Here is a 20438-nt window from a genome sequence, read left to right as displayed (position 1 = left end):
CGTACCCAGTGGGGGTGCTCCGGGTTGATGATGCCAAGCGCACGCAGTGGCACAGGTGGTTTTGGGCGCTGTGAGTGCTGCAGACGATGACGCCCGCTGGTGGCAGATGGAAATTGTCGGGCCAGGTGATGACGTGGAAGGCCGCCCGATGAGGGGGTCGTTCCCACGGCACCATTTTGAAAAGAGACAGAGGAGACATTAGCGACCTCGCTAATGCCCCCCTCCCCCTAGTATAAAAGGGATGCGTCCCACGGTGGAGTGAGTAGAGCAGCTAGAAGTAGGTCAGTGAGAATGGGGGGAGAGAGAGAGAGAGAGAGAGAGAGAGAGAGAGAGAGAGAGAGAGAGAGAGAGAGAGAGAGAGAGAGAGAGAGAGAGAGAGAGAGAGAGAGAGAGAGAGAGAGAGAGAGAGAGAGAGAGAGAGAGAGAGAGAGGCCCCGAAGGCCACCATGGGTATAAGGTGAAGGCATGCAGCCAAGAAAAAATAGGGTCAGCCGAGCAAAGGCCCCCAAGAGCAAAGGAGGAGGCCGCCATGTGTTCAGACGAGGGAAGCCAGGTGGGCCGAGTAGAGGCAAAGACCAAGGCAAGAGCAAGGAGGGAAGTCCAGACCAAAAAATGCAAAGGAGGGGAGAGAAAAGAAGAGAGAAGAAGGCAAGTGTGAGTCAGACAAAGAGGACCGAGGGCAGCCAGGTGGGCCGAGTAGAGGCAAAGACCAAGGCAAGAGCAAGGAGGGAAGGGCAGACCCAAAAATGCAAAGGAGGGGAGAGAAAAGAAGAGAGAAGAAGGCAAGTGTGAGTCAGACAAAGAGGACCAAAATTGGGCCAAAGAGGCAGTGCAAAGCCATGCCCCCACAAAGGGGTAAAAAATGAAAGAAAAATATAAAAAATAGAAAGTACCAAGGGGCAATAGCGACGTCGCTATTGCACCCCCCAACTACAAAGAGAGAAAGAGAGAGCAAAAGGAAAAAGCAAAGCGGCTACCCCTTCCAAAAGATGCCAAATCAAGATACCAGATGGACCAATGAAGGTGTAAATTCCAAAATTAAAGGCTCCCCTTATAAAGATCAAATTTTAGTCAAATTGGGGGTTGTTTTTCTGGCTTTTGGGTGTCCTTTGAAGCTTGCAAAGCGGAGTCCTCAGGTAGATCAACCCCTTTGTAACTTTTTCTTGAAAACGGCCATAGTGATGGCAGTGCAAGCCATTGTACATGCCTTTTAAAGTGCAATCAAGTTGTTGCCCCCTCTTGCTGTTGTTTCCCCTTCCCCCCTTCTCTTTCTCCTGCTTTCATGTTTCCCCTCGGTGCCGATTGTATGGAAGTGTGGGCCCCCCCGGACCGACAATGTTTTGTGTGAGAGAGTGAGATTGAGCAGCTATTAGCATGTGTAAGGGTGGAAACAGGCCGTGGCAGTAGGTGTGCATTGTGTGGTGGATTTGTGGAGTGTGTGAGCAGTGAAAATCTAGTAGGTGGTGGTTTTCTAGTGTGAAGTGTTTCTTTGAAGGTGTTTTTCCGAGAGGACAGGGGTGTTGTGGATACCCTGAGCTGTAGAGAGGCCCTTGTGTTAGTGTTGGGCGTGTTCCCCCATTACCCCTCTCCAACGTTTTATATATAAATTATACATAGTGGACTCCTCGAGAGGTACATCCTTCTTTTTTCCTTTGTCTTCTCTCCTTATCTCAAACTCAGAGTTTGTGACCTCACTATTCAATGTCTTGGCCATGGAGCTTTGTCCTCTTGTTATTCTTGAGTAGTGAACTCAACTGAGACTCAGCCTTTGATAGCTCATCTATTATGCCCAGTGGTTGATAAGCTATTCTCGTTAGCATTGGACCTGCATTCATGTACATTTTATATTTTTCACTATCCTTTAGATTTGCCTCGACCAAGTTTTCAAGGATGTAGTTACCGAGTTTGCATCAGATGACTCTTCTTTCAGCCAAACCCATAGCCATCACCATTGCAACATGGAGGTTTGGCTCAGTGTACCTTTGTGGCTTTTGGACTTTGAGGTACTTTGAGATAAGTCGGAGGGTCAACTCCATCTCAGAGTAGATAAGGTCCTTGTTTGTCAACTTCTGCCCCTACTACTTCACAAAGGCCTTGTCTTTGTTGATTGCCTTTTTCTTGTATGGTAGGTATGTTTGCTAGCTAGGAGGTGGAGGGCCTACCTAATTGATCAATTCATCCGTCATCCAACTTTTAACAGTGTCTCCAGACATATGTATTAAACCCTAAGAAAATATCCTCTCTATTGAAGAGATTCTACTAGACAAAACGTGTTATAACCTCCAGAATATCTAGCTTTGTAGAAAGCCTATTTAAAGGCTACTCTTTGAATAAGAAATCTCACTTTCTCATGTATAGAAATTCGGCCTTCTCTCTCTCTCTCTCTCTCTCTCTCTCTCTCTCTCTCTCTCTCTCTCTCTCTCTCTCTCTCTCTCTCTCTCTCTCTCTCTCTCTCTCTCTCTCTCTCTCTCTCTCTCTCTCTCGTTGACTATCTATATGAGAAGCCATAGCCTACAATTGGTATCAAAGCTAGTAGGAGTCCATCATACTATTGATTAGCCTCAACTAGCCTTTCTATGGTTTTTAATTTGTACTATCAACCCAATCAGCAGCTTCCCGCTGTGAAGAACATTGATGCTTCATCATCCATTCTACTCTTTGTCCACCATCAGTAGAAACTTTGAGCAAATAAACAATGACAACAAAATAAACTCCTACACTAGCCAAACGGTCATTCATGCCAGCAAGAATAACTCTCATCCATCATGAATGCAATTGCTTGAGGATATGGTATTGAGCATGGTGCTCTTTTTGCTTCACCTTTTACCATATTCTTTCTTTACTAAAAGAGATAACGTTTCAGGTCCTGAAGCTCTACGCATACTGCTTTTTGAGGTCCAAGGTAATGCCAAAGCAAGTAAGAAGCAGCAGGGAGTGCATAAAATATGTGTACACACTAAGAAGAGTGCACAATATTTTGTTCGCACTATATATTAGAGAGGACAAGTGGCAAAAAAAATTGATTTCGCGATATTTTTAAAAACATTGTGTTTTCATAAAGCCACACACCATCACATCATGCATGCTCTTCACGTATGGCTCAAAACCCCCATTTTCATCATAGGACTACCCTTTGGTCAGACGGATATGACTCTCTCTCAAGCGAAGGATTAATGTTCAAAAGAAATCAGCCTTTGGTGTTATGCGATAACAGAGATAACTTTCAAAAAATCAGTCTTTGGTGTATGCAATAACAAAGATAACGTTCAAAAGAGAACAGATTATGCGAGAGGGATGGAGAGGGAGAGAGAGAGAGAGCGAGAGAGAGAGAGAGAGAGAGAGAGAGAGAGAGTTCACAAACTTGTTTGTTAGTGTTTATATAGTAGGCCTATTGCTTTTTGACGTTAGTGGGTTGGTGCTTTTCGACATGGCAGCGTTGTTTTTTTGTTTTTCAACGATAACAATGCTGGTGCTTTACGCTGTTTGGCCGCTCAATGTGCAACATTGAATTAAGCTCCATTGTATGGTCAGAATTGAGCCAATCGGCTTAATCCTCTCGTCTTATTTGAAAAAAGGACCTTTGGCTTACCAAGTAAATATGATGGCATGTTGATCATAATTGTACAAAAAGGGGTAGAATGCAAAATCGATTTTGTGCAAACCACCTACCTAATGTATGAAGCCAATTATCTTTTGAACAAAATATTCTTTTGTATACAAGCAATATATTAATATAGCAACGCACACACGTGTGTGTGTGTGTGTGTATATGACGACAAATATGAGAGAGAGCGAGAGAGAGAGAGAGAGAGAGAGAGAGAGAGAGAGATTGATTTACTCGAGGATTTAGTTCTCCATGTAACCCAATCAATTGGTAATACTCAAAGTCCAATAAATACAACTTTTTAACTTTTTTCTGTGGATTACATTTTAGCAGAGCATTAGGCCTAGTGACATTTTAAGAGTGGGCGAATGGGGCCTCGAGTTCGGAGAGGGCAGCCTCGTCCACATTGAAGGCCTGGGCGAGGACGGAAGCAGGGATGCCGGTGCCAAAGAGGGTGGAGGGAAGGGAGACAGTGCCGGGGGCGGAGCTGCTGAAGGAGGAGATGGCCATGGCGGTTTTGGAGGAAGAGGGGTTGACTTGGAAGTGGACTAGGCCCTTGGGGAAAACGAAGAGGTCGCCGCGCTGCAGGGTCTGGCTGAAGAAATTTCCGACCGTGTCGATAAGGCCGACCATGAGGCTGCCGTCCAGCAGGAAGAGAAGCTCCGTGGCGCGGGGGTGCGTGTGGGGGGTGTTCTGAGAGGCCGGCTGGAACTCCAGCAGAGCGGCCGATACGCCCAGCCCGGTCAGCGCCGGAAAGGCCTCGGCCGGCACCTTCAACGCCTTAAACGTGCCCGGTGCCGCCTGCGGCCCCTCCCTTAACCCCGTATACGTGAAGAAGTCGCCGCTCGCATTCACGCCCTCCGGCACAAAGAAGTCCTGCGTCAGCTCTGGGTCGGTTGCTCTGCAGTGCCAGCCTAGCAGTAGGCCCATGGTCACCACCACCATCGCCACCGCCATCATCCTTGCCGCCTTATCTAGCCGCTAATAATTTGCTCCTAGTAGCTAGCTGTGAGGAATAAATCAATTCCTCATCCCCACTTTTATACCTTATTATCCCCAGTGTTACGACCGCCTCCTTCCCTAGGCGCCATCGCCGTGCCGTCTGTCTCCTACACAACTCCGCGATATTTTATGGAGAGCATATACCCCGCGTGACGTGTCACACTTGGCGTGGCCCACATTTTCTTGCACACATTAGGCTAACTATTCTATGGGCGTCTCCTCCGTTGGCACCACCCCTCTCTCTCTCTCTCTCACAGATTGGTTATGCCACTTCCCTCTTGAAGGGCAGGTATTGAGTTCAACTCTCCTGTCGGATAGATCTTTGAGGTCTGTTGGGATAGTTTCCCACGACTTTAAAATACTCTTCTTCTTCTTCTTCTTCCTCTCTCTCTCTCTCTCTCTCTCTCTCTCTCTCTCTCTCTCTTCCTATATATGCCGAGAGACACCCCCCCGGTCCTCCTTGCCCTTTTCCTTTATGGCATGTTGTGATCAATGAGCAGAGCTTTCAGCATTTAGGCTACATCTCACTATCGTTTTCTCTCTCCTCTCTCTAATATTTTCATGTGACATCTCTCTCTCTCTCTCTCTCTGAGCGTGCAGGGCTGTGGGAGACCATGGTGGGCTGCTGAGCGCACAAGGTTGCAGAAACACAGGGAAAGCAGGTCGCACAAGCGCACCCTCTCTCTGGACTCGCCCAACGTTGTATTCGCCTTCAGTACTGGATCCCAACGTTGAACCTTGGGGCCTCTTCTGAGCACAAGGCGATCAGTCCAAGAGCAGCAACCCGACAACGTTTTCATCCAGAACTCCATTGTGGGGTTTCTATGGGTCTTCGCTAGCAGCAGGCTCTCATCACATTATCAATATTCATCGTTCAGTATTCAGCAATGTATTCATCCCTTTAGCAGGACTTCATCGCAGTACATCTCTAGCACCTCATCATATTCAGACATTTAGCATTCAACCCTCATTACAGCCAATATTCAACCTTCCAACAGATCCTCACAATCAACCCATTCAGCACACAACCTATAATACTTCAGCAGTTCAACACCTTCAACCCGTCAGAACCGCCATTATCAATAATCAATCGTACTGTCAGTATCCGCAGCTCTACAACACCATCAATATTCTAGAGCATTCGCATTCATTGTGTTTGTGCGCTAAATTGTTGGAGTGTATAACAGGTAGCGCATGTGGGGCAGAACAAGCAACATTTGTTAAGTGAAGCAGGCAACACATGCTGGACAATGCGAGTGGTGTACGGGGCTTTACAACAGACCTGGGACAGTTTGTGTAGCAGGTCGCGACAAGGTGGGTCTATTTGCAATAGACCTGGAACAGTTTGCATAACAGGTCGCCATCGCGTTTAGCCAGTGTGGATTGGAGCAGCAAAACCCCATCAGTACTCAGTAGTGCTACTAAACACGAGCAGAATTGAGGACCTGCGCAACAGGTGCCGTTACGATGGAGGTCATGAGCGCTTTACCAGGTTGCAAGTCCCGTACGAAGGCGACCTTTATGCTTACAAACAAGCAGATAACGAAGGAATGGAAAGCAGAGTTAGAAGGATGGTGGAGAAGGCCAACCTTCTTCAAATGTTCCTCAACGAAGGCACGCAATCGAAGAAGGAGAAAGAGGACCTGCACGTAGAGATACAAGCACTTAAGACAAATTCACAAGCACTCAAAGAAGAGGTCTCAGCCCTCAAGGGAGAGCTTGCTGATAGAGTAAGAAATGGACGAGAGGAAGGTGAATTCCAGCCCTTGGTGATAGAGGAAATCAAGGTCATCAAGGAACAAGTACGGATTATCAAAGAGGAAGAGAAACAAAATGGAGCAAAGACATCTTCGTGGGTAGATGTAATCACGAAGACATAGAAGAAGGCGTATGAGGCCAAGAAATAGATAGAAGTGACTAAAAAAGGGAAAGGGAAAGAAACCACGTCTATCCCCACTCCTACAATCATCAACATGACTTTAAAAGAAGAGCAGCGAAGGAAGACTAGAGCTTTGCACATACGAATAACGGGTCTAAAAGACCGAGATGATGTGGAAGGGGAATTCAAAGAACTTCTCTGCATGATGGGTAGTGAGGCTACTCATACAAAGGCATGGAGGGTAGGAAAGAAGACACAAGAAAATGGGGAGACTTCAAAAGAAAGAGCTCTAATCATGCGCTTCCCATCCATGGAGGCAAAGAAGGACTTCTTGAAGAATCGTCCTACACTAGAAAACGGGCATATTCCTTGGAGATGACCTCACACTCACACAACTTGCTGCTTATATGAAAGAAGTTATGCCCGAGATAATGGCAGCTCAAGAGAAGGGAAAAGTGGCCTTCTATAGTGATGGACGAGTGGTTATTATGGAGAAGCACCCCGCATGACGGTGCGAAACTTGTTCGACCACACTCAGAGTGGCTACATGGAATTGTAATGGATCTTTGTGCCTTGATGTAGGGGCCTTTGAGGATAGTTTCACAGGCAGAGAGATCATTTTCTACTCTGAGACGTATCAAGCCCCGGGGCAGTCTATGCCCCATGTGAGCGGATACAGATGGGAGACAGCTTGCAAATAGGAGATTCAATCAGAGCGCAGAGGACGAGGTTCAGGAGGAGTGGCAGCCTTATTCAAGGAGGAGCTACAGTCTCTGATACATATAACTCAGAGGGATGAGCATGCTACGTACATGTGGGTGAGACTGAAGGCAAAGACAGGTAGATATCTCTACATCGGTATTTGCTATTTTCCTCCTAGTATGTCAGTATATGCATAACCTAGAGGACACTCCCTCTTCTCTATTTTAGATGATGATATATGGGAGTTTTCAGAGATGGTGGCGACATTATTATCTTGGGGGATCTCAATGCTAGGACTGCCCACCACCAAACAGTATTTTATGATACCTCAGACAAGTTGATGCGGGAGCTTGATATTATAGAAATGGGCCTGTCTAAATTATCACGGGATGAGGGAGCACACTGAGTATGGCAGATACTTGATTGATATGGGGACTGCACATGGATTGGCCATTTTGAATGGCCTACAAATATTTCCTGCAGTGGGTGGTTTTACATGCTTTCCACATCGGCATGGCGCTAGTACAGTGGATTATGTTATGGCTCCACCAGGACTCATTCCTTCCTTTCAGGATTCCGTGGTTGGAACTAGGCCAGTTGGGGTAGCAGTCGATCATGCTATCTTGTCTTTCACTCTATTGTTCCAGTTCAACAAGCTCCATTGTGAGAGGCCTCCACACATACTCGGTATACCTTCACAAGGGAGACGGATCACGTATACACTGATGAGATATACAGGCAGCTCAGTGCACTCGAGAGCCAGGACGACCACTAGAAGATGCTACATGATGCAACATTAGAGGCATATCCCCACAGCCAGCCTACATGCAGACGATCTGTGAGCATCCCTCATAATAGTTGGTATGATGAGGAGTGTAGAGAGACGAGGATCAGACTATAGAGAGAGTTGCTCATGGGTACTATTACACATAGACAGTCACAGATTATCTTCCGCCACCTAGTGCGACGAAAGAAGAGGGCTTACCTATCTCAATTAGAGTGTGATTTGTATCAGCTGTTAATGAGTCAGGACTCTAGTGAGGCATGGAGGATTTTCAATGAGCACTATCCACCGCCAGCCATCACTTCCATAGAGACATGGGGGGAATATGCTACATCTCTCTATACAGCATCGGGGCAACCACCTTTGCCCGACCCTCCAGAGGCATGCCCACAAACATGTACTTTCTTTATTGCTAAGAGGCTAAGGAAAGCCATTGACAAGATGAAGAGAGGAAGAGCACAGGATCATGATGGTATGGTAGCAAAGTACTTTATCCATGCCAAAGATATGCTTGCAGAGCCTCTTGCTATGATGTTTAATAGAGCCATGTATGAGGGTTTCCCTAAGACTTGGAGTATGTCCACTATTGTGCCTATCTTCAAGTCGGGAGATCCTATGCTTCCCGCAAATTACCGAACCATCATGGTTGGTCACACTCTGGCTAGGCTATATGCATCAATTCTTAAGAATGAGTTAAGTGGATGGGCAGAGAGAGAGGGCATACAAGCAACATGAGAGGCAGGGTTCAGGAGAGGTTTCTCCACTCTTGACTAGATTTTGACACTTAGAGCCATTATTGAGAAGAGGGTAGACACCATGGCAAGAGGATATATTGTAGCTTTGTGGCTTTCGGCAAAGCCTTTGATACAGTGCCTCTAGGGGATCTTAGCTTTATAGAGGACAGTGGTAGGACAAGTACACACTACTTAGGGCATGTCCAACATGGTTCACTCCACCATTGGGGTGAAGCAGGATTGTCCCCTATCTCCTTGGGATATATGTAGATGAGTTTTCAGATTATGTACATACACATGGTGATAGAGGTGCTCAACTTGCACGGACATGGATTGCATTGCTATTATATGCTGATGATATTGTGCTGATCTCAAATTCTCCGGAAGGGATGCAACATCATTTGGATGCATTGCATGTATTTGCACGGGACAGTGGATTGTCTGTGAACCTTGGTGAGACCAAGGTAATGGTGTTTAACATCACGGCGTAGTGGGTAAGGAGGTCTGCCCCCACTTTTACATATGGTCGAGAGACTGTGGAGTATGCAGATACATACACTTATCTTGGGTCTATTTTCAGTGGTCCAGTATTTTCCCTGAGGCGTGCAGCAGATACGCGATTGACCAGAGCCTATGCAGCATTTGGGAGACTTGAGAGGATATTTTCGTAGGTTCAGTTCCAAGAACCTTGGACAAGGCTTTGTCTCTTTGACACTTTGGTCACTTCGGCCATGCTGTATGGAGTGGATATGGGGCCCCTCAGTTGATCATCATAGTAGAGCTGGTAGTACTGATGGATGGAGATGTATGGAGAAGCCCTTGGTGTCTATGATTTCGTGGATGATTAGGGCCAAGGCTTCAATAATACATGATATTGTTAGGGTGGAACTCGCTGCTCCTCCATTGGTAGTGGAGGCACTCACTCTATTAGTTTCATTTATGCATAGCACTTGGGCTCTCCCTAGAGACAAATATGCTTGATTAGCACTAGAGTCTTCGCAAGAGCTGGCATTGCAGGGAGATAGATCATGTTGATATGCAGGATGGCATCTTGGTTTCAGTTACATGGATTAAGTATGGACCCGCTACCCCCATTCAGTACTCTTTGGATCCACCCTCCATCTCCCTCATAGGGCAGAGATTACCAGGCTCATCAGACATGACTTGATTCAATTGGATACGAAGAGGACATGGATACATCCTACACATGATCTAGGTATGAAGATGACTTTCTATAGAGAGCATCTTCTCCAACTCACGGAGGATGGTTTTGTGATCAGACCAAGATACATGGATACTCATCTATCCCACGCGATAGATGTGTTATTGGTCAGATACGCACATCCTCACATCAGCTAGAGATCAAGACATGCATACTCACTCAGTCAAGGATTTGTTAGGTGTGCCAAATAGAGCCAAAGACAGAGCTACATTACATATGTCACTGCCCAGTATACTATGAGATGTGAGGCCACTTTCACTGTCTATTTAGAAAGGGTATTGGGCCACTTTCTAGAGTCATGAGATACCACGATCCGAGATGCCTCATATTATACTTACTAGAGATTCACAAACACAGAGAGGACCTCTCGAAGAGGGGCACAATGAGAGATATCCAGCAACAACGGAAGATTAAAGATTTCTTACAGTCACAAACAGAGGAGTTCGAGTAGCCCCCACAACATAACAACACCAAAGGCACCAAAGGCATACTGCTTGATCGGGTGATAGAGTTGGGGTGGTCCCGTTGCCCACAGATGGGAGAGCCCTCTTGATATCGATGCAGATTGTGACAGAGGATTCATACCATACTGGCGCGACATAGGAGCCATCCCGGATACTGATGTATATGTATATGATACCTCGACTGTTAGAGAGCTCCATTGTATCAACTTACCCATTGTATTCCCTTTGTATCAACTTTCACCCCACCCCTACCCACTATTTTCTTTTCAGTTCTTTGTTTTTTTTGTATCCATACCTGGTATTAGATTCACCACATGTAACCTTTTGGTCTCATAGGTCATTTTGGCCTTTTGAAGACGTTAATATTACATTTCATTTCATTTCTCTCTCTCTCTCTCTCTCTCTCTCTCTCTCTCTCTCTCTCTCTCTCTCTCTCTCTCTCTCTCTCTCTCTCTCCGTGTGTGTGTGTGTGTGTGTGTGTGTGTGTGTGTGTGTGTGTGTGTGTGTGTGTGTGTGTGTGTGTGTGTGTGTTCGTCGTTGTCTCGCCTAGTGCACATTATCTTGAACCCCGTTAGATGCAGGAGAGAGGGACACATGGACGAGGGAGCTACTCAAAGCCCTGCCCCCTTTATATAGTATAGATGGCTTTATAGTAAAAGGTTGCCCAATCCATCACCAAGTAGCCATTCGCCAAGTACTTTCCATGGTGGCTATCAAAGCACAAAACCCAATTTCCATTTTTGTGTGGCCCTTTTTGTGGTTGTCCATAGAGCTGGGTAGTTTAGTCTAGGGGATAAAACTCCACTCTCAAAACTGCCCTAGTTCAAGCTCTACTTTGTGCTCGACAATTAGTCTTATTTGGTTGGCCTTGTCACCACAATTTAAGTTTTCAAAATAGTATCGATAATTTTTTGGACCAAATAGCCTTGCTTGATCGGCCTTGTCCTAGCACCTAATGTGTGAATTGGTATAATGTGTAAATAATAGTCATAGTAGTTAATGTGTAAAAAGGACACTGTGTAAACTGGCTGATAAGTCCTTTTTGAAACAAAAAAGATAAATTAAAATGACGTAGAAGATTTTGCCAAACATATTGGTGAATTTCAAACATCAATTTTTTTTTGGGTAACACAGGGATGCAATCTATCCATCAAGACATAGCACTAACCTTATGAGTAATTTCTTCATTTGAACAACAAGTTTGAATGTAAAAGTTCTCACCTTTTAGGAGTTTCAAAGGGAAAAGAAAACACCAATTGAACTTTTTGTACTTAGATTTTTTCTTTGAAATATAAAAAAAGCAGATAGGGCACGGCCTACATAAGAGATACCCCTCCCCAGGGGTCTATGCACAAAATATACAATTTATACCTTTGTCCAAATTTCAATATACATCAAAGCTGTGGAAGCGTTTGCATAGGGGAGGAGTTCTCAACGCACGACCAAACATAGAGTTTAGGCCATGAGCCAGACTGCATCCAGAGGCACCTAGCGGCTAGTGCTACCCCTAAGTGGATGTTATGAATGAAAGCATACTCAAGAAAAAATATAACATTGTGAAGGGTGAATGTATGTGTACACCTCATTGCAAAGAGAGAGAGAGACACAGAGACAGAGAGAGAGAGAGAGAGAGGGAGAGAGAGAGGGTGGTGCTTGAGCGTCCTCTATCACCTTCTACCTCTGGATGGAAATGACTCTCCTTGTTCTTCAAGCCAAGTACCACCTGTCCACCATTTTCTAGGTCTAGCAAGGTAAAGATTCCCTTTTCCCAATCCTGCTTAGCTTGTATTTCCAGCAACCATGGCCTCCCCAAGATGACTGGGTAGGCATTTTCTCCTACTCTCATTACAAAGATGAGGCATTCAATTCCTAAAACTTTTACCTTCACATCCTGGGCTACTCCCAAACATTGGGCTTTGGCATGGTTGTTCATCCTCATTCCCACATTGGACTTGACCACAACTTTGATGCATGTGTCCTTTATGGAAGCCTCAATTAGCACACAAATATGTGCCCCACCATCAATATATGTTTGCACTTGCTTCTTCCTTTCGATAAAAACATCCACCATCAGAAGCACATCTATTGGGCTCCCTATCCTTAGGGCTAGATTTTGTACTGCATGAAAATAACGTCTAGCATGTGGAAGCTTTGTGTTAACACTGCTAAACCACTACCTCCTCAACTTGAGGTTCAATGCAAGCAATTGACCAAAAGTGATATTAGCTTTTTGGCTTTGAACATCACTCACCAGATCGTGTTCCAGACGACCACACCCTAGCTGGAAATCCATTTGCTTGATCTTCCAATGCCACCTTCTCTTTGAATGCTCTCTGCATTCATTCACCTTCTCTTTGCGCTTTCAAGCCCTGGTTTCTCACTCCATCTCTATCTCCCTTTTGTCTCTTGACCTTTTGTTGCCAAAACATCTACAACCTGCTTATCCGCCCCAACAATATTAAGTCTAGTCACTTCATCATTACCTGGTGGTGCTTGGTCCTTGATTGCCTACTATCTCTTTCACCGTGAATTATGTGCCCTGTAGCTTGGACAAACAATGGGTACATGCTGCCTCTTTCCCTCAGCGGATGCGGGCTCTGGAGCATAGTGGCCCTTTCCCTGTAAATATAACAACTGCCAGGCAACAACCTATAGCCCTACCTTAGATGACCTTTGCCCATAACATTTAAACAAAGCTCTTGCATCTACTAAGTTAAATCTTGAAGAGTCCATACCCATTGTTGAAGAATTGCTGCTACACTGATTTTCTTGATTCTTCACTTGAACCTCTTCTCTTGGACTTGGGAGCGGGTTGAGAGCCGTAAGTTCGTATCCATTTGCAAAGTGTTCAATTGTCTTCTTGATTTATGTGCTCTTTGCTCGTGTAATTGCAACCACACCATTGTAATTCTTTGGACTCCCTATGGACTCTTGAAATCCATCTTCTATCAAACTTTCGGATCCAAACACGTCATGAATTTTTTTCCAATTTAAAATACTCACCATTGGCCAACTACATGTAGGTCTAAAACTCTGTCCTGCACTCTTCAAAACGGTTAAGAAAAACACCAAACTCTTCATTCACATCCTGCCTCAAGGTCTTCAACCTTGCATCCAAATCAAATAGAGATACCTCTTTATGCAGGTCATACCGAAATTGAGTCTACAAGGCCGTCCATATCAACCTTGATTCTCCTTCCAAACATAAAACCATGTCTTTTCTTTTCCCCGCATCAACAACAAAATTGTTTACATCTTGGTATCCTCGTTTGGCATATGCAATGACAACATATTATATAGCTTGAAATCGCCCATCCATTCCTTTGGATCCTCTTCTCTGGAGAAAATTGGTCCGTAGCTTTGTGCTGCCAACTCTTCTTTGTGGAAAAACCACTCCTTTCATCAAACTAATGAGAAATCATATGCTCCTCCACGGGGGCACCAGAAGATGGAGAGGGGGAATGGGAACACACCCAAAAACATACCAGAATGCCTCTCTGTAGCCCAAGGTACACACAACACTCCACTTCTCTTAGAAACACCTTCAGATTGACACAACTTCACCTACACACACCTACCACAATACTCCAATGCAAACACACATGCCTCGAATAATTCAAAATCACACAACACACACACACACACACATCGCTTTGATTACATGCACCACATATGCTTATCACTTCTGTGTGTGTGTGTGTGTGTGTGTGTGAACCACACCACACACAGTTCGAGGGGACACACATGCAAACCAACAGCAATACCAAGAGAAAAATAATAGAGATGAGAAGGGGGTGGGGGATTTGATAGATAGCAAAAATGGTGAGATTTGTTTTTGTTGAAGTAAAGGCATCTGTACCTTCCTCGACTGCCCAGGCTATGGGCACCCATCCATTGCTCACCTTATTGTGTGTACATAAATACAACAATAAGAAGTAGCTCATTTTGAGCCCTAATCTACCCACATAAGGTCTACTCTCTCTCTCTCTCTCTCTCTCTCTCTCTCTCTCTCTCTCTCTCTCTCTCTCTCTCTCTCTCTCTCACACACACACACACACACAGAGCACTACATCTGCACCATGCATACATGAATCCATGCACACGCACTCTTTAGATAGTATCAGAACCTCGGTAGCAATTGGTACATGCGACGGCTTCCTCACAATTGGCATGGAAGTGACAAAGCTCGCCGGCTATGGTGGAGCTTGGAGCTCAAACTTGAGCTTGGCGATGGTAGATCTTGCACCCGAGGAATTCACTCTATATACAAAACGGGACGCCACCTGCGAAAAGAAAAATTTGATAAAACCCCTATATACGACTTGTATTAGGGAATATGACCCCCCTTTATACGCTTATACAACAATCAATGAAGAAAACTATCATACCCCTATCTTACATATAAAGTCTAGGTCTCACATGATCTAGTTGATTTAAAATAGTCAAAGAGTGTGCAGCATAGTGATTGGCAACGTACTAAGGAGCCACTTTTGTTGATAGCTAGATGTACCCTCAATGTGTCTTAGTTTGACTTTCAAACTATATGCTCAATCAGCCTGCACTCTGGCTACTCGTCCAATTGTGAACCATCCAAAACTAACATAAATCAACCATGGACCTGCTCCAAATCAGCCCTTATCTACGACCAGCTTGATGTAAAATTTGATGTGTGACCAAATAAAAAAATTCATCTAAGTTCTAGTGCACACCGGTGACCAATCATTACAAGTAATCAACCCATGTCAATTCCTCCCAAACCCCCTCTGTTGAGATGTCGAGCTCTACACCTTGAGCTGGCATCCACTACAGGTCTTGGCCGCTTACGGCATTTACTCACTGGCGCGTTAGGTGACCGACACGGAGGATCTCTGCCAGTGATTCTACAGCTGGACTACACTTATAGTGCCAGCCTAGTATGCTTCTAGCGAGTTCACACTTAATGACCGCATGTACATATGTGCTACTTTTCAGCTTTAGCACTTAGTCATTTTGTACTCTCTTTTCTGAGAAGAAGAAGAAGAAGCTTTCCATCTCTGTGTGCTTTGTGCTTGTCTTGTGTAGCTCTCTTGCATCCTCATTCTTTACATGGTATCAGATCCTGGTGCAGGCAAGAGAGGCTAAGAGAGCAAGAGCATCACAATCCCTTCATTCGCAATCCACGACCAAGTTTCTGAACAAGTTTCTGAACAGGTCTCCAAAGTGCAGTATACAGAGATTTACTGTACAAGTACAGTGGTTGTATGTACGCTTGATTGTGGACACTCGTTGAGTGTAGAAAGCGTTACAGGTACCACGATAGCAGGTTCAACAGATTTGCAGGTTTTTGCAGATTGCAGCTATTTTGTCTTAGTGCTTCAAGATGTCTGACGGTTTCAGTCAGATTGTTACTGAGAAGCTTAAGAAAAATAACTACCCTGCATGGAAGTTCAGAATAACAAATTTCCTAAAAGGAAAAGGTTATTGGGACTATGTAGAAGGAGACAATGAAAAGGAACTAGAGATTCCCGAGGCAAATGCTACAGCGGAACAAAGGAAAGCTTTGAGGGACTGGCAACAAGGCCAGAGCAAAGTGATGTATTGGCTTTCTATGAGCATCACAGATGGCATGATGGGCTATCTACAGGATGCTGAAACCCCCGCCATTGCATGGAGAAACTTAGGCAGAGTGTTCGAGGTGAACACCAAGGCCAGGAAGCTTCAACTAAAGTCGGAGCTAAATCAGGTTAAGAGGAACAACCTCTCAATCAATGATTATGCCTTGAAGATCAAGAGTATCATTGAGGCTCTTGGATCTATTAAAGTCTCAGTGGAAGACGATGACATTGTCCGTGCATGCTTGGATGGTCTAGGAGGTGAGTATGTACATTTTAGGTCTTCCATGAATACAAGAGACGACATCCCCATGTTCCAAGATTTGATTTCTATGCTTATTCTTGAGGAGAAGAACCTTGACACATCTTCTTCTCATGGCAGAAATAATTCTGAACAAGCCTTCTATTCTAACTCCAACAGAGGTAGAGGTAGAGGTCATGGTTGAGGCCCAAGGGGTTGCAGGGGCCAATTTTTGGAAGGTCAATCAAATCAAAACAATGTAGGTGGCAGGGGAAACCAGTCTCAAGGCAGGGGGAGTCAAAGAGGTCGTGGTGCAGGATCAAGCAGGCAGCAACATACTCCAGATGGCAGAGAATGTTGAACTTGTGGTGAAAGAGGTCACATGTCACGTGACTGTCCAAAGGGAAAAGCAAGTGGAAAGAGAGAACAGTGCAACTATGCATCTACTAGCAGAGATGCAGATGACAGCAAAAACGAGCGCATGTTTGTTATGCAGCAGGTAATGAATACAATGACTGCAGAGAATTCCACCCAAGATGATGTTTGGTATGTGGATTCAGGTGCCTGTAATCACATGACGTCTCGTGGAGAGTGGTTTAGAGATATGCGCAAACCAGATGTGTCAGGCTATGTGCAGACAGGAGATGACACAGCTCACCCCATTGCTCATGTAGGGGACATACCTCTAAATACGAAGAGTGGGAAATCAAAGTACTTAGCAGATGTACTTCATGTCCCACACATTACAAAGAATCTTGTTTCTGTTGGACAAATGGTTGAGCAGGGTTTGTAGATTCGCTTCAATCCAAATGGCTGTTATGTAGAAGATTTCCAGAATGGCTGTAAGCTGATCACAGAGGGCAAATGTGTGGGCAGAATGTTTACACTGAATGTAGACATGCCTGAGGTAAAAGCTGCATTATTTGCACAGGGCACATGTGTTGTGGCTGATGTTGACATTTGGCACAAACGCATTGGCCATGTCAATGAGCAGAGATTGCGCAGCATGCAATCAAAATAGATTGTAAAAGGTTTGCCGAAATTCAAGGTGGATGGTATACATAAAGTGTGTGCAGCATGCCAGTTTGGAAAACAATCAAAGGGCTCATTTCCACATGAGCGCAATGTATGTAAAAAGCCACTTGAGGTGGTGCACACAGATGTTTGGGGTCCAACCGATACTGCAAGTATACATGGTTGCATGTATTATGTCTCTCACATGACATACAAGAGAAAGGGTGAACCGTAACAAAAGTGAAGTGTTTGGTCAAAAGAGAAGTCAATGTACAAGGAGATGACTTCATGCATGAATGTCATTTCAAGACTTCAAAGTCATGATGGAGACGATATGCAATCAAGACATTGAGGTCAGATGGAGGGGGAGAGTACTTCTCCAATGATTTTTCAGATTTTCTACGAATGCATGGTATACACAGGCAGTTTACATGCAGATCTACTCCACAACAGAATGGGGTCGCAGAAAGGAAAAACAGGCACATTGCAGAGGTTGCAAGTGCATTGATGAATGACAAGAACATGCCTCATCATTTCTGGGCTGTAGCCGTAAATACAGCTGTGTACATTATGAACAGGACACCTACAGCTGCGGTGCATGATGTAACACCTGAGGAAAAGTTTACAGGTACAAAGCCTGATTTGGCACACTTGAAAGTGTTTGGCTGCATAGCTTACGTGCATGTACCAGATGAGTTGCGTAGGAAATTGGATCCTAAAGCAGAGAAATGTATTCTTGTGGGATATTCCCTTGAACAAAAGGGGTACAGGTGCTACAATCCTACTACACGAGAATTACGAGTGAGCAGAGATGTAGTCTTTGATGAGATGAGCAGCTGGTACAGTAATGCACATGGCACTATTGGGGCTGATGTAAAAGATGATGTGGTTGTACAAAATGTGAGGCCACAGTCACAGGTTTTGAGTGGACCACAAGAGTCCTCTTCTCGTGGCTCTGTTGAGAAACCATGGAATGGTAGACTACGTACGCAGGTTACTCGATGAACAGGTACAGGGAATGTATCACGAAAAGGAAAGGAAAAGGTTGATGAACCTCCCTTTATGGCTGATGCATCATCAGTTTTTTCACATGTAGACATGGATTCAGATGGTTCTGAACAAAGTCTTGATGAGGAATTTGGAATTCCGGCTGTCAGGACACCTGGTGTAAGGAAAGTACAAGAAGATGCTAGAGGGCAAAGGAGTGACCCAGGACCGCGCAAATCTAATAGAGTCAGAAATACAGTTCAGAAATTGACTTATGATGGGTATCTAGCACATCACCAAGCCTACATGGCTAAGGTGATACAGGATGTCGAGCCCACATGTTTTGAGGATGCAGTTGGAAATGTGCATTGGGATGATGCAATGAATGAAGAGATGGATGCATTGGAAGCAAACGACACATGGGAGTTGGTGCCATTGCCAAGTGGCAAGAAAGCTATTGGTTGTAAATGGGTAAATAAAACCAAGCATAAGGCTGATGGTAACATTGAGCGTCACAAGGCAAGGCTGGTCGCAAAGGGTTATGCACAGACGTATGGCATAGACTATGAGGAGACCTTTGCTCCAGTAGCAAAGATGACGACTGTGAGAGCTGTCATAGCAGTGGCTGCATCTAGAGGATGGATTATGCATCAAATGGATGTAAAGAATGCCTTCTTGAATGGTGAGTTGCAAGAGGAAGTGTATATGGATCAGCCACCTGGTTATGTCGATCCAGGTTACCCAGATTATGTATGTAGACTTCTCAAAGCTTTGTATGGTTTGAAGCAGGGCTCTAGAGCATGGTATGACAGGATTTCCAAGTATCTTGTCAGTATTGGTTTTAGGAGAGCTCATGCTGATCATTCACTCTATGTACGTGAGAGTGATGTGGGGATTGTGGTCATTACCATATATGTAGATGACCTTATTATTGTTGGTGACAATGCTATGGAGATTGACCATGTGAAGGGTCTTCTCAAACAGGAGTTTGAAATGAAAGATTTAGGCAAGTTGCACTACTTTCTTGGCATTGAGGTGATCAGGACTCCAGAGGGTGTATGGATATCATAGAGACAGTATGCTTTGGACATGTTGTCAAAGTATGGTATGGCTGATTATAATCCAATTTCTATTCCCTTGGATGTGAATGCAAAGCTGAGTGCAGAGAAGGGTGATGTTGTTGAGAATGTCAACATGTACAGGAAGATTGTGGGTAGTCTAATCTACTTGACTATCACGAGGCCAGACTTGAGCTACACAGTAGGCTTGGAGAGTCAGTTCATGCAGCTTCCGAGAAAGCCACATTTGGATGGAGTACGACGCACACTTAGGTATGTGAAAGGTACTCTTGACTACGCATTGTTCTATGCAGCAGATGCACCACTAGCATTGTATGGGTATACAGATGCAGATTGGGCAAGTAGCATTGTTGATAGGAGATCTACGAGTGGCTTCATGTTCTCTTTTGGGAGTGCTGTTGTTACTTGGAGCAGCAAAAAGTAGCCTACGGTTGCTTTATCGAGCACAGAGGCCGATTACAGAGGTGCAGCAGTGCGGCGTGCGAGGTAGCTTGGCTACGCACATTACTTGAGGACTTGGGAGTGCAGGTGGACCAGCAGATTTTCATCCATTGTGACAACCTCAGCAGCATGCAGTTGGCTAGGAACCCAGTGTTCCATGCCAGGACCAAACACATAGAGGTCCATTACCACTACGTTCGAGAGCGAGTGTTGGCGGGCGACATCGACTTGGTCTACGTCAGCACAGAGGAGCAGATAGCGGATATCTTTACCAAGGCCCTTGGAGCTGAGAAGCTTCAACGTTTCCGGACTATGCTTGGACTCTGCGACATGCAGAGCTAGAGGGGGAGTGTTGAGATATCGAGCTCTACACCTTGAGCTGGCATCCACTACGGGTCTTGGCCGCTTACGGCATTTACTCACTGGCGCGTTAGGTGACCGACACGAAGGATCTCTGCCAGTGATTCTACAGCTGGACTACACTTATAGTGCCAGCCTAGTACGCTTCTAGCGAGTTCACACTTAGTGACCACATGTGCATATGTGCTACTTTTCAGCTTTAGCACTTAGTCATTTTGTACTCTCTTTTCTGAGAAGAAGAAGAAGAAGCTTTCCATCTCTGTGTGCTTTGTGCTTGTCTTGTGTAGCTCTCTTGCATCCTCATTCTTTACACCCTCCCCCCCCCCGCCCCCCC

At 45.0% G+C, this 20438-nt stretch overlaps 1 protein-coding gene across 1 annotated transcript; it reads right to left on the bottom strand.

Moving 5' to 3' along the window:
- Window positions 1-3845: 3845 nt before the first annotated feature.
- LOC147440828 (putative germin-like protein 9-2) lies at window positions 3846-4729 on the bottom strand. The gene has a single exon (XM_086483594.1). The coding sequence runs from the start codon at window positions 4562-4564 to the stop codon at window positions 3959-3961; it is 606 nt and encodes a 201-aa protein (XP_086339720.1). The 5' UTR covers window positions 4565-4729; the 3' UTR covers window positions 3846-3958.
- Between the last annotated feature and the right edge of the window lie 15709 nt (window positions 4730-20438).

Source organism: Adiantum capillus-veneris, chromosome 15, assembly GCF_014529385.1.
Source record: "Adiantum capillus-veneris isolate H3 chromosome 15, ASM1452938v2, whole genome shotgun sequence".
Lineage (NCBI taxonomy): Eukaryota > Viridiplantae > Streptophyta > Polypodiopsida > Polypodiales > Pteridaceae > Adiantum > Adiantum capillus-veneris.
This window is presented reverse-complemented; position numbering and strand designations above follow the sequence as displayed.

Excerpts from the sequence above, each read along its gene's own strand:
- LOC147440828 (XM_086483594.1), bottom strand. The coding sequence starts at position 4,564 with ATGATGGCGGTGGCGATGGTGGTGGTGACCATGGGCCTACTGCTAGGC.